The sequence below is a fragment of the Panthera leo genome, chromosome C2 (assembly GCF_018350215.1).
Source record: "Panthera leo isolate Ple1 chromosome C2, P.leo_Ple1_pat1.1, whole genome shotgun sequence".
NCBI lineage: Eukaryota > Metazoa > Chordata > Mammalia > Carnivora > Felidae > Panthera > Panthera leo.
Window position 1 is genome coordinate 98,220,105 of NC_056687.1, and position 15,197 is coordinate 98,235,301.

At 35.9% G+C, this 15,197-nt stretch overlaps 1 protein-coding gene across 3 annotated transcripts in view; it reads left to right on the plus strand.

The window, feature by feature from the left end:
• Window positions 1-15,197, plus strand: part of ZBBX (zinc finger B-box domain containing) — a 120,182-nt gene that overhangs the window by 58,098 nt on the left and 46,887 nt on the right. For all 3 annotated transcript variants that reach the window (XM_042956166.1, XM_042956168.1, XM_042956169.1), the window contains 2 exons: window positions 6,234-6,392; window positions 11,942-12,116. In XM_042956166.1, coding sequence (XP_042812100.1) covers window positions 6,234-6,392; window positions 11,942-12,116 — 334 coding nt within the window. The remainder of the gene's footprint in view (window positions 1-6,233; window positions 6,393-11,941; window positions 12,117-15,197) is intronic.

The following is a 15,197-nucleotide window of genomic DNA, read 5'->3' on the forward strand; positions in this document are numbered from 1 at the left end:
TTATTCATATTTATGTGCTCATATATGTGATAAGTAATTTTTCTCATTCCTTTCAAGATTTTCTGTTTATCTTTGGCTTCCCATAATTTAGTTATGATGTGTCTTGGTGTGGATCTCTTTATATTTACCTTTCTTAGGGCTTGTTGAGTTTCTTGGATTTTTAAGGTAATAGTTTGTATCATATATGAGAAGTTTGTGACAATCATTTTTTCATATATATACATTTTTTTTCTCATTTCTCTCTCCCTGATACACTCACTAAATATATGTTGGATGATTGATGCTGCCCCGTAGGTCTGTAAGACCCCATAGGTCTTTAATCTTTTACTTTTGCTTTTCAAATTAGATAGTTTATCTCTATCTTCCTTCAAGTACATTGAATGTTTCTTCTTCCTTTTCAAATCTTTTGTTTCTCTATTTAGGTCATAGTTAAAAATTTTTATTTGGTTCTTTTTTATGATTTCCATTTCCTGAGTAGCCCTAATATATAGCTTTCTCGTTTTGAATCATCCCACTAAATGTTTGACTGGTCCATTTCCCACCCTAACTGGGACTAACGCCTCAGGCTGTCAGAGCTGTAGGTTCATTTATAACCAGATTTGCTGGCTTATTGATAATGCCACTGTAATTTTAAGATTCTGCCCTCTGCCAGGAATCAAGCATGTTTCCTGTTTAGCAAGGCCAGTCTGGCCCTGGTAACATTGACCAACTTGGGAAGGGAGATACAAGATAGGAGCGACCCCATGTAAAGAAGATCCTTGGTATTCTCCAGTAATGTCATAGTAGTTCTTCTTGAGAAAATACTTTTCAACTTGGTGTTTGCTTTTGGTTGATTTCAGAGCCCTGAAGCAGTTTTTTAAAAAAAATTATCCAGTTCAACATTTGTCTTATGGGGATAGACTTATTTACTGACCTCTTCACTATACCATAGTCATAAAGTCCCACTTCTGCCTACTGAATTGGATAGAGATTGTTTTCTGGATGTTTGAACTATTTCTCTTACTTACAGAGAAGTGGTATATTGTGATCTAGATAAAATGGTAGCAATCATTTGAATGCATTACTTTGTGTCATCACTCTCCTAGGTGATTTTCATACAGGATGTATATTTTTCACAACAGTTCTGCAAGGTAGATATTGTCTTCATTTTATAGGTACAGAACACTTAGGCTTAGAGAGGTAAATGATTCTCCCTTTTGTGCTATTATTAACAGTGCCATTGATTTTGCCTGTGTTGACATTGACTTAGAAAGCTTGAGTATATGGAAGGAATGTTCAAATAGAACTTTTAGGCACTTTTATCTCAGTAAGTCAGCAAAATTTGATTCAACCAACATTTCTCAAGTACTTAACCAGCGTCAAGCAATGTTCTAGTTGCAAAGTGTGAAGAATAGGGCCGCAGGGAGAAGAATCAAAAGAAGGCGATATAAAGCATGGTATATAAGGCAGGATAAGACACGGTCCCCTGTCTCAAGGAATTCACAATCACAAAAGGGAGGACAGATGTATTCAACCAATTGTAACACAACTGAGGGTAACTATTCTGACACAATGATTATTAAACCTTAATGAGCATTCAAGTTGCATATTAAATGGCAGGTTCTGATTCAGTGATCCTGAGTGGTACCTGAGATTTTGTATTTTCAGCAAGTTTCCAGTTGATGGTGATGCTGCTGATTTATAGATTACACACTGAGGAACAAAGTTCTAGTACTGATGTGCGGAAGGAATTATAAGGGCACATAGAAAATATATAAATTCTGCTGCTGTTAGTTGAGGAAGAAAACTTGTTTCAAAGAGATTAAATAATTTGCCCTTCTGAACTATTTTTTATAATGCCATTGATATACATTGCAACTGGATGACATTTGATCTGGACCTAAAATGCTAAATAGAATTATAATAGGAAAGCTAGCTTTTCCAAGGAGAGAGGAAAATTTTGGCAAGACATAGAAGTAATATATTTATGTGTGTTTTTTAATAGGAAACACTTAAAAATTTTATCTTTCCCTTTCCTTCCTTCTTTCCTTCCTTTCTTCCTTCCTTTCTTCCTTCCTTCCTTCCTTCCTTCCTTCCTTCCTTCCTTCCTTCCTTCCTTCCTTCCACTAGCTGAAACAGAATATCCATTTAGGAGTAGTTTCCAAATATGAAGCTACATATTAGGGTAATGCTTGCTGAAGTAGAAGAGCCCAATCTCAGTGGCTTAAAAGAGTAAAAGTTTAATTTTACTCACCTAGAGTTCAACACGGATGTTCCTACAACATCTCATTTTAAACATCCCCTCCCTCTGGTTTTGGGGACTTTAATATGTAGCACAACCGTCTTAGATGTGTTACTTCCAACATCACTGTAATCCGTTTACAAAGCTTGCTGAACAGTAAAAGGGGTACTTTCTTACTGCCTTGCCACTGGAAATGAAATTCATCACTACTTCTCACATTCTGTTAAGCTATCACAGAGTTCCACCCAGATTCAAAGGGAGAATCTATGTTTGTGGAGAGATGTATCTAGTAGTTAGTTGTAGATTCTTCTCTAGAGTATGTATGGGAGACTAATCTGGGTAAAGGAAGTTGCAAATCATTAACATATATATGATATATTTTTCTGATACTTAGGAAGTTATAAGTATTATAAAATGGTATGTTATAGCACTATGGTAAATTTCTAATGTTAATGATGTTGTTAAATTTTATGCCTCTTAAGAGATAGATGTTTTATAGGATAAAATTACCCAATAATTTTACTCTTCTAGAGTGAAAATTACTTTTCATTTTGTTGTTTGTAAGTTTTGTTTTTGCAAAGTTCACATGGCTCCCCACAAGTAAAGAAGAATCTGTTTTTGCCTTGAGTTTCCTAGTGCTTAGCAAAACATGAAAATAAGTAAGCAGAATAAGTTAGAAACAAAAACTATAAACAATCTAATACCTGCATAAGCAACTATGTATAGATTTATAGTGTTTTTTTAAGTTAAAAAATTTGTTTTTAAATGTTTTATTTATTTCTGAGAGAGAGAGAGAGAGACAGAGAGAGAGAGAGACAGAGAGAGATTCCAAAGCAGGCTCCATGCTTTGAGCTGTCAGTGCAGAGCCTGATGTGGGGCTTGACCTCGTAAACTGTGAGATCATGACCTGGGCCTAAGTCAGTTGGCCCAACCAGCTGAGCCACCCAGGCACCCCTGGAATTATAGTTTTTTTTAAAGGAAGGAGAAATGTTCATATCTATTGAGAACTATTAATATATTGTAAGTCTCAGGAATTCAAAAATAAAACACATTATCTGTGTTAGTGTAATTTAGAAGAGAGAAGGAGGCTGGAAGAAGACCTTGGTTCTAACTCAAGCTCCAATATTTTGTATCCATTTGGCTTTAACATAATCATTATGAGCTTGAATTTCCTTGTCTATGTAATAGGGATCATATCTGTTCCCTTTCTGTGCATATTTAAAGAATAAGAAAGATGACATATACCACTCTAATAACTGAGAAAATAATATTTATATTTATTCATTCATTCATTCATTCATTCATTCTTTAAATCTTTATTTTTGAGAGAGGGAGAGACAATGAGAGTGGGGGAGGAACAGAGAGAGAGGGAGACACAGAATCCAAAGGAGGCTCCAGGCTCTGAGCTGTCAGCACAGAGCCCAATGCTGGGGTCAGACTCACAAACCGTGAGATCATGATCTGAGCCGAAGTTGGATGCTTACTGACTGAGCCACCCAGGCCCCTCTGAGAAAAGTAATATTTAAATGTAAGTTACTCTAGGAAAGAAAATTCCCATTTGTTGGCATTTTATTTTTACCAAATTAGCAGAACTTTAAGATAATCAATTGTAGCACTTTATTTTATTAATTATCCATGATGTTAATCTTATTTTTTATCAGTAAATTTAAAAATGAAATATTTTTTTGTGTGTTCCATTTCAGAGTCCCTTAATATCCTACCTGAAAATGTTATAGCAATTAATTGAAACATTAATAGCAGGATTCGTTTTAGGACAGGAATAATCTTTGTTTTGTGTTAATATATTTGGATAATTCTGTGTTGATAATTTTTTATAAAATCAATACTATTGTTTTTACTACTTTTAAGAATGTGTAAAATGAAAACTAGACATTCTAATCATCTTTGAAATCAATAGATCTCTATTCTAGGGAATTTAAAATCAGACTTATAAGGGATTACACCTTTTTAAAAAAATTGTTAAAATACAGATATTTCTGTAAGGGTAAAGCATTACCATTTTTGAATTTCTTTTAAAAATAAGGATTATATAGATCTGTATAGGCTTTTTGATGATCATTGGGAAAATTTGGAGCAGATGCCACAGGTATTTATACATCTGTGTGTGTGTGTGTGTGTGTGTGTGTGTGTGTGTGTGTGTATCATAGATCACTTTGGTCATTTTCTTTTTTTAATGTTTACTTATTGAGAGAGAGAGAGAGAGAGAGAGAGAGAGAGAGACTGCATACATATACATGCAAGTGGTAGAGGGACAGATGGAGAGGGGAAGAGAGAATCTCAAGCAGGCTCTGCACTATCAGCACAGAGCCCAATGCGGGGCTTGATCTCATGGATAGTGAGATCATGACCTGAGCTGAAATCAAGAGTTTGACACGTAACTGACTGAGCAGCCTACTGCCCCCACATTAGTCATTTTTCATATATAATTCATTAATTCAGTGTGAAATAACACTAATTAATTTTATCGTAAGTGATTTATTCCAGAATGAGATTGCAGTGAATTTTAACAGATCTAAAAAGGTCATAACTGGAAAGTTTCAGTGTAATCTTAGTTATTTAAATAGGTAACTAGATGAAAATTTAAAAATAGGAATATTTCCATGGAAAGGTACAAAATAATTATTTCTAATCCTTGCTGAAGTTATTCTCTGTCTTGAGGACATTTGCTAATGGAGTAAGACCTATTGCTTGGTTTTCTAATACCAGGTTTTCAGAGAGCCTCATCCTGGTGAAAAGTAATATTTTTACTGGCAGTTGTTTGGTTCAAGCTCAGATGGGATCCAGAATCCTGCAGACTCTTTGGGCAGACCAGGGTAGTTGCTGATAAGAGAACTCTCAGAGACTAGGGTCTTTCCAAGAGTTGTCTGTTCCTTTTCAGTTACTCTGAAAGCATGTGGAAAGGTTTCTTTTTAATCTTTTTCTCAATTATATATTTTATTCTGCAATTCTTCCTCTCCCTCCTCCCACCACCTCATTTTTACTGTATGTTATATGCCAGGCACTGTGATCACCATAGAAATATTTAAGGGAACTGCTTTTGCGGGCGAAGAGAGGACAGAGACTCCATACAAATATTTAAGAAGACGTTATTTTTTCCTTTTGTGAACTTATGTGGTATGATGTAATAGATAAATATCAAAAGGTGATGTAAAATAAGTATTGTGTGAGCTGGTAGAGATCTACTTTGGGTATGAAGAGGGTACAGAGGATGGGCACCTCACACAGCCAGAGGGAAGAAGGCAAGGCAAGGTTCCTGGACCTTGAGAATAACTTGGGATGAATCTAGAAGGAGAAGTAGGAGTCTGCCAGGTAAAGAAGATGGTAGAGGAGAGAAGGCCTCCTTGGTAAGGGAAACTCATGAGCAAAGATATGATATGAGGAACAACTTGGAGTTTACTAGGGAACCTGCAGATAGAGGCACTTCCTGATGTGCACTTTTGAATACCTAATACTTGCTAAAGATGTTTTATCAACAAGGGATGCTCATTACTGCTTATTCAGGCTCCTATTAGATTAGCTATATTTAGTTCTTTAGCTATGTTGTGCACAAAATAGCACACCTATCTATTTGGTGTTGGCCTAGGGGAAAGGCTATGAGTCATTAGAATTATACACACCTGGGGTCATTTCCCAGCTCACCATGCCACCCACTCACCATGTGACCAGTCCTAAATTATTTAAATCATCAGAGCTTTTATTCCTCTACCTTTAAAACAGAGGCAAAAATAGTTATGCTTCAGAGTTGATGTGAGGATTAAATGACATGTTTTTAAGATCCTTAGGGTAATAAGAGCACAAACTAGCCCCTCAATAGATGGCAGTTATCACTATTATATTGGATGATATCAATGTTAATTTGTGTTTTGAAATATTAAATAAAATGTATTGAATTTTACTAATCCTAGAATAATAAAAATATGATTTAATGTATCTAAGTTACTTAGGCTGACGTATTAGTCTTTTAAGTCATATTTTGCTCCTTTTTTAACAGGCAAAATCTCAAATATTATCCAATGTATTGGATGTTGCCCATCGGTTTATCAAGGATATTAATCCAGATGAACAGAAAGGGGAGAATAATTCTGTAAAAGAGATTAGTAAAAGTCAGCATAAACCCAGATCTCTTCCTCTGCAGGGGAGCAATTCTGAGGTAAGCTAAGTAAAATATAGTAGATATTTTCATGTCATACATGAACATGGAGACTGTCAGTTATAGACGTAGCTAGAGCTACGGAGTTTTGCAGATTATTTTACCACATTGTTATTTAATGTTTGAATTTGTTTCTTTTTACAAATGAAAAATATCTTGACTGTAAAAATCCTTTTAAGGGGACTACTTTGATTCCACTGAATAGTGATTTTTTTTTATGAATGATTCTTTGACCATGTTGCTTTCTGGGCATTTCCACCATGTCAGGAAATGAATGAGTATTTGGGAGAAACACACACACACACAAAATGCAATATAACAATTTTATTGTAGTCAGGATTTCAGAGAGGCTAAAAATACAAAACATTGCCAAGTTTTAGATGACAGGCAATTTATACTTATTTACAATTGGATTCATGCCAATTTCTTAGTCATTATTCAGATTGGCTACTGATCCCATGATGTACTAGGTAAGTTTTCATCAGCTCAGTTCTGTATTTTATATTAGACTTGTATTGATTCTTTAGAGAAACAAGCTTCCTCAAACTTGAATCTCTGTAATTATCCTCACTCTTATAGATGCCACTCACCTTTGTTTCCACTGTAGTTCAGAAATAGTGAGAAACTTGGCGAAAGTCACCCATCTGTTACTTGGTGATAGAGTCAGGCTTGAACTTCAGTTTGTTGAGTTCCAAACCCATGCCTACAGAACATGAAAGAAAACATGCGTTATGCTAGTAGGACCTCTCTCCCAACAAAGAAACAGTGTTTGAACTGTCCAGGAAAGTAGGTGTTTTTACATCGATTTTACTTTCTAGTAGACCTGTCACAGGTGATTGTGAAGAATCACTGAACAAGTTTTAGCTTCATTATTATAACAGTAATGTGTTGAGGACTGACTATGTGCCAGGTACTGTTCTATATATTTTACATGTATTCTCTATTTCTCGCTCTCTCTTTTAATTTTTTAATGTTTATTTTTGAGAGAGAGAGAGTGTGTGTGAGCAGGGGAGGGAAAGAGAGAGAGGGAGACACAGAATCAGAAGCAGGCTCCAGGTTCTGAGCTGTCAGCACAGAGCCCAACTCAGAGTTCGAACCCATGAACTGTGAGATTGTGACCTGAGCCGAAGTGAGACGCTTAACTGACTGAGCCCCTCAGGTATTCTCTCTTTTTGTCCTTTCTTAATTTTTCTTTCTTTTTTTTTTAATCAGATGAGAAAATAGTGACAAAGATCAGTTTTTATAAATTGCCTAAGTTCCATTGATAGTGGAACTTAGATTTAAATTTAGGCTGTCTCCAAATTACTTGCTTTTAGCCACTACACAGAAGCTGTGGTTTTGAGGGTTTCTCCTTCATGCCTGCCATTTTATCTAATTTATCTTCTCAACAAAAATGGTGATAAATGAACAGCTAACAACCTTACACTAGTCATTGTGTTTAATATTTTAATTTATCCAATAATCACAATAATCATATAAGTTTTCCATTATTATTTCCCCATTTAATGGACGACAGAGGCAGAGAGGAACTAAGTATCTAGCCCTACTAGAAAGCTTACTCCTCTTGTCCCCATAGGTGATGTATATGCTATGAAGGTCTTCCACTTCTTGTCCTAACTTAAAAGCTGTCAATTCAATGATTTCATCCAGATGTGTACATTAGAATTAGCTGGAAAAACGTTAAAGAAACACACATGACCAAGGTCAGCCCCTTTTTGGGTGGGTCCAGAGGTGTGGTTTTAACAACTGCTCAGTAATCGTGATGTGAGTACTTCTGGTTGGACGTCACTACTCTCAAGCCTTGGGTGTGCAGCTGGACTCAGTGCACACACTGAAGAGATAATTCCTTTATGTGCTTGATGTCCTTCTGGGCCAAAGAACAGTGGTTCTCTAGCTATAACAAACATCAGAAGCACTGGGGGAGTTTGTTAAAATGTGTTCTTTCATCTAGAAAGTGGGGATAGTATAACATATCTTGCAGGGATATCATGTGGCTTAGAGGGATAATGAATACACAGCACTGGGTTCCATGTGCTCTTTCAAATTTCCTAGTCCCTTCAGAACTGGGCAGAGTCGTGTTGGGCTCTGAGTGCAAGTGGCATAGGGCAGTTCTGGGCTCAAACATTTATTTATTTTTATTTTTTACATTTATTTATTTATTTATTTTTGAGAGACAGAGAGAGACAGAGCACAAGTGGGGGAGGGTCAGAGAGAGGGGGACACAGAGTCCGAAGCAGGCTCCAGGCTCCGAGCTGCCAGCACAGAGCCTGACGCAGGGCTCGAACTCACAAACCGGGAGATCATGACCTGAGCCGAAGTTGGACACTCAACCTACGGAGCCACCCAGGTACCCTGGGCTCAAACATTTAAAAGCCAATGTCCAATCCTCTGACTTTTCTTATCCTGCCACTATTGTGAGGAACCCAAGTATTCCGAAGGCTTAGCTGTAAAATAAAAATGTCTTATGTCTCCAATTCATTGGTGGGAAAGGAGCTGCCCTGGAGACTTCCTGGAATCACTGCATATTTAAACCATTTTGTAGGAAGCACTGAGATTTCAGGGTTTCTTCATTAGTGCAGTACAAATACATACACTCACATACTGGTTACTGGATTCTCACTTCTAAAATTCAATATTTTCTTTTTTTACATTTTTTAATGTTTATTTTTGAGAGAGAGAGAGAGAGAGAGCGAGCAGGGGAGGGGCGGAGAGAGAGAGGGAGACACTGAATCGGAAGCAGGTTCCAGGCTCTGAGCTGCCAACACAGAGCCTGACGTGGACTAGAACCCATGAACTGCGAGATCATGACCTGAGCCAAAGTCGGAAGCTTAACAAACGGAGCCACCCAGGTGTCCCTAAAATTCATTATCTTCACACTAAATTTACCTCTCCTCTGAAACCTATATAGATGTCACCATGGGTGACAGCATATCTTCTAGCTTTCCAGGTGAGCCAAGAGCTCTGATCTTCTGTAGTCCCTTTTCTTCTTCCTCTGCATGTCCAGTTGGTTACCATGTCTCATATAGTTTAGCATCTAAAAACTGTCTTGAATATTTGGTTACTTCTATCCTCATTTCTATTCCAAATACTGAAATTAGCTTTTTCTTGAAGTGCAATAGGCTTATAACGTGGAAAATGGATTTCATTCTCTCCCTTTCTAGAAGTCAATAATGATTCCAATTTTGTTTTTATGTATTTCTTTACACAAATATTAATATGTTAGACGCTGCTCTGAAAATATACTTTCTACACTTAACAATGTGATTTTTTTTATATAGGTACATTCTATAGCCTTCTCATTCCATATAGTGGTTACAAAACACCCCATTTATTAGATATTAAAATGACTTTAAAATCTAAAAAATTAAATTTTAAAATTTTAAATTAAAATATATAATTTCCACTCACCAACATTTATGCTATTTGGGTTTTTTGCCAGAGCAAACTATAGCATAAAGAATAATTTTGAAAAATACTGTTTTGCACATGTGTGTGCGTGTTTGTGTGTGTATCCATATGATAAAATCCTGAAATTCCTAGTTGAAGAGGGTCATACATTTGTAATGTTGATAGATATTACCAATTAGCCGTAACATTTTAACTGGTTCCCTTGCATCCAAACTCACTAATCCTTAATTTCTCTTTCTGCCACACTACTGTGTAGGACTCTTCTGTGGCTTTGTGTTTTCATTATGTGTAAGTCTAATTTCCTCTGTCTGGCAGCAGGATCCTTTACGATCTGCCCCAGAGTACATTTTACACTTTATATTTACTCATATCTTAATTTTTACTATTGCAGTGAAAACTGCTAACAATTCCATGCCACTGTGCTGTTTGACTCCATGTTTTAGCATATATACCATTTCCTGTCTCTGGAATACTATCCCTGCCACCTTTTGCCTGTAAAAATCGTGTTTATCTGAATTAAATACCCATTTCTAGCACCTGTTTCTATTGTGGACTTTTTAACCTGTGTTTCTGTGGCCAGCAGCTGGCACAGTGTCTTCAGACTCCCAGATGCTTTTTGTTAATATTTAAAATTTTGGACACATATTTAATACTCTTTTCTCAATTATACTCTAGCAGTCTTCCCGTTTATTTTGCAATTAAGGGGTGAACATAGAGGATTCTACTTTTGTATCTAGAAGATACACAATGGAGATTTAGTAATTTGCTCAGTGTAGGTAAATCCACGTTGCTAATTCAGCATCGGTGTGGACTTTATTTTGCTTTATTTTCTTAATTTGGCTGTTTTCTCTGATTGACTGGATAACTGCCAAATGCTGCCTTTATTTTCTTCTGTGTGTTCACAGAGGATCTCTATTTTGTACGGAATTCACCCTTTCCTCATCATTATGCTAAGAAGCATGCAATGTTTCATATACATTAATTAATTTGTTCGTTCATTCAACTGACTTTTAATGAGCATCTATTTCGTGCCAGGCACTGTTCTTGGCACTGAAGAAAAAGACAAAGGGCTGGATCTCATTACATTCTAATGGGAAGAGACAGACAATAAATAAACATACAGAGTAAATTCACACAGAGATGCTGTTGGGAGAAAAATATAGCAAATAAGGGAATTGAAACTGGGGGACACCAAGGGGGTATATTTGTAGGGTCATCACCTATTCTCTGAGTAGGTGACAGCTGAACAGAGACCAGCTGAAATGAGTGCAATGGCTATGTGAAAATATGAAGTATCATTCCAAGTGTTAGATATGGCTAGGGCAGGCCCCTCAAGCAGAGTGTGCTTCATGGGCTCCAGGAGCTGCAGGAATGTAAATTGGGCTACAGCCCAGTGGAATGAAGTAGGAATTGAAGGAAGTGAAGTAAAAACAAACAAACAAACAAACAAGGGTTATGAGGTCCCTATGGTCTTGTAGGTCCTAGTAGGAGGCTTCATAAGAGTTTCATAGAGTCATTGGAAGGTTTTGAACATAGGAGTGACATGATCAGATTCACATATTAAAAAAAAAAAACTGCTCTAGGGGCGCCTGGGTGGCTCTGCTCAGGTCATGATCTCACAACTTGAAGGCTTGTGGGCTCGAGCCCTGCGTCTGGCTCTGTGCTGACAGATCAGAGCCTGGAGCCTGCTTCCGATTCTGTGTCTCCCTCTCTTTCTCTGCTCCCCCCCTGCTCACGCTCTGTCTCTCTCTCTGTCTCTCTCTCTGTCTCTCTCTCAAAAATAAATAAGCATTAAAAAAATCTCTCTCTCCTGTGAAGGGGTTGCAGAGAGCAGATTGGAGGAGTAGAGGAGTGAGATTCATGGCTATGCCGCCTTCCAGGGAGAACACTGGTAAATGACATGATGATAAATCCTCAGTTGAAAGCTCTAGTTTTTAACAATTTTTGAAGACACCATTTATAATTGCTGATACAGTTTTAAAGAAATCAGTAAAGCATATAAATAAGTACAAATTAAAAACATTCCATTTTAAGTTTAAAAGTAATCTATGATTCAAAATGCCTAATAATTAACGCTGCCTGTATTTTAAGATACAGAAAATTTAGTAAAGCACACTTAGATGGACTTTTAATTGGTTTAGGTAGACGTTCCAACCACAAAAAGAGCAGAATGTTCAAATCCAAGAGATAGGCTCCTGTGTGAAGGGTCATTTGATGAAGAGGCTTCTTCCCAGTCCTTTCAGGAAGCTTTAAATCAATGGAGAACTGGACACCATGATGACAACGAGAGTCAGAACTTACGTGCGGCAAAAGCAGGTACAGCTATTTTTATAAAATGAATGTTCTAAAATAAAGCTGAGTTTGTTTTATTTATCTCCATTCTCTGTGAGTATAACTGCAGTGTTCAAAAACTATTAGAACTGGGATAACAGTTCGATATAACTCCTTAAAGGAGTATTCACGGTACAATCAGCGGTTAGTGGTTTAATATTTATGGAACCCTGACCTGAGCGCTGGGGAGATTTGCATTTGTTTCCTGTGTAAATTCAGACTGTCAGATGAGTGGAGAATTGAATGCTTTCAGCTCCCCAACTCCTGGAAGAAAGTTTTGTCAGGACAACCGTTCCTTTATTGAGCTGTAATTATACATAAAACAAGAGGATCTGTGAGATAAAGAAGTAAATAACTTTTTTTATATGTGTCTTGAAAAAATATATTTCAAGAATTCCTATAAACTTAAGATTTATCTTATTTCTTTTCTGTTTGAGGGGATATTTCTTGTTTTTATTTTTCCTTGATGATTTTTGCACCCACATTCTAGATATCGAAAATTGGATGACTGAGGTGCATACTGTCTCTGCTTTACATTTCCTGGTGTCTCTTGAGGAACATCATACTTTTAAGAGTATTTGGTTTATTAATTTTATTACTCAGAATCTTGTAGAGACTTCTAATAGCTTTTCACTGAAAATAAAATGTTAGGTAATAAATTTCAATCAGCTTTCCTCTTCATTGACAGTATCCAATTTTATTATTTTTATTTCATTTTTTTTTCAGGGCAGGAATTCTCCTGATTATTCATTCTTTATGTCAAGGTATCACATACCACCTTCCAATTAGAATTGGAGTTTTTGCTGAGTAATGTTCTCCTTGAAATATTTTTCCCCACACTTGTTCATGCTACATCAATTTTGTTAATATTTCCAAGATTTTATTTATATACTCTCTTTGTAGCATGTACCTTAATATAACTTTCATTGCCTATGTTATTTTATGTGCTTCTTATATGAACTTTCATATTTTAATGTATTTTTTACTTTTCTACTCTGAAAGGGACTAAGTCTTCTATAAACGTACCTTTCTGATTGTCTACTTTGAAAGACATAGAGCTTAAAATAATAAAAGGACTGATCTGATAAATCAGATAAGGTCAAAGAAGAAAAAAAATTTCATAGTGGATATAACTACATTATAAGAATAATATAATGATTATTTTAAATGATTTGGTTAGAACAAAAAGTTAACCAAGAAGAAAGTGAAAATAACCCAATCCAACCATCTAGAGATAATCAATGTTAACATGTTGTTACATATTTTTCAATAGACGCAGTGGCACAAACACACACAAGTATAAATGGGGTGACACTATATATGTTACTTGTAACTTTTTTGCTTAGATTCTGTCACGGATGACTTTACATATAAATGCAATTATACATCAATTATAATTGTAACTGTTGTATAATATTCTGTATGCCATTATGTATTTAATCAGAATTTTTTTTGATGGATATTTTGTTTCTGATTCTCACTGTTGTAAAATAAGTTATGATCACCATATCGGCTATTCATTTACTTGTACAGTTACCTTAAAATAAATTTATAAATGCAGAAATGTTGTGTCAGTGGTTGCTCAGGAGAAATCATTAAGATGAGGACTTTTGTTGATAGATGTGATTTTTTTTTTGCCCCAGAGTATTATATATGACTATGTGTTTATTATATGTATATGCTTATAAATGCTTTTCTTTTTCCAAGACATTAAATGGATACAGAAAAATAAATATTTACAAAATTTGTATAGCTTATGGAGAAAAACAAAGCAGTAAGCACCATTCTTTCTCTTCTTTTCTCCTAAGAGATTGTTACTGATCTGGATTGAGTATTTCTTCTTCTTCTTTTTTTTTTAATTTCCTCATAGTTTACTGCATATGTGTATCTCTAAACAATATATTGTTAAATTTGGATGTAGCAAGCAGAAAGCTAGTATATGTATTCTTTTGCACCTTGTTTATTTCACTCACTATTATTTACTGAGATTTATCCTTGAAGATGTGCATAGTTGTATTTTATTCATTTTTACTATTTGATAGTTTTCTTTTATATGCAAATACCACTATTTGTTTAAATGTTGATGGTTTGGGGAGTTGATTCCCATTTTTCCATTACAAACAATGCCGTTATGGATATTTTTGTACAGGTCTCCTGCTATGCATGTGCACACATTTCTAGGATGTCTGGTCCTGGGATTGAAATAGGTGGGTCATGGGATGTATATGTCTTCGACTATACTAGATAAAACTGAATTATTTACCAAAGGTTTTATATTGGTTTATACTTCCCTGCAGTATTTAAGAGGTTTGGTTGCCTCCTGTTATCATCAACACTTTGTCAGATTTTAAAATTTTTGTTGGTCCGTTAGAGATAAAATGGTATATTTACTCTGTGTAACTCAATACAAGTGTTATTGAGTATCTATTTATATGCTTCTTGGCCATTTAGCTTAGTAACACGTTTTGAATTCCCAAGTTTTCTAGTTATTTCTGTTATTGATTACTAACTTGAATTCATTTTATGTGAACTCCCAAGGCTCATTTCCTTCAGTGTGTGGAAGGCATGTTCTTACAGTGGCCTAGAAGGTTCAATGTAATCTGAAGTCCATTATCTCTGTGATCTCACTTCCTGTTACTCCCATCCTGGCTTACTCTGTTTCAGCTCCACTGGCTGCCTGGCTGTTCCTCAAACACCTCATCAAACACATCAAAACATATGTTCACCTTAAGAGTTTGGCACTGTCTATTGAGAAAAACACCCAACATCCCGCTAATATGAACAAAGGGGCATCTCACACAAATTCTCACAAAAGGTAGCTAGAGAACCGTGAAACGAGGGAGCAAACCAAAACCTAAGTTACGTATGTGGCACTTTTCAAGGGAGATGAGTTTCATAGATCCATGTGTTCTAGATTTGTTTGCTATAGGCAATTCTAAACAATGGCTATCCTGTTAAATGCATTAAACAGATAATATTCTCCATACATATCATTAATCTATTTGCCGGGTGCCCCGTTCTTAACATCTTAACAAGCAAACTAACCCTGGTCACCCACCATCTTTA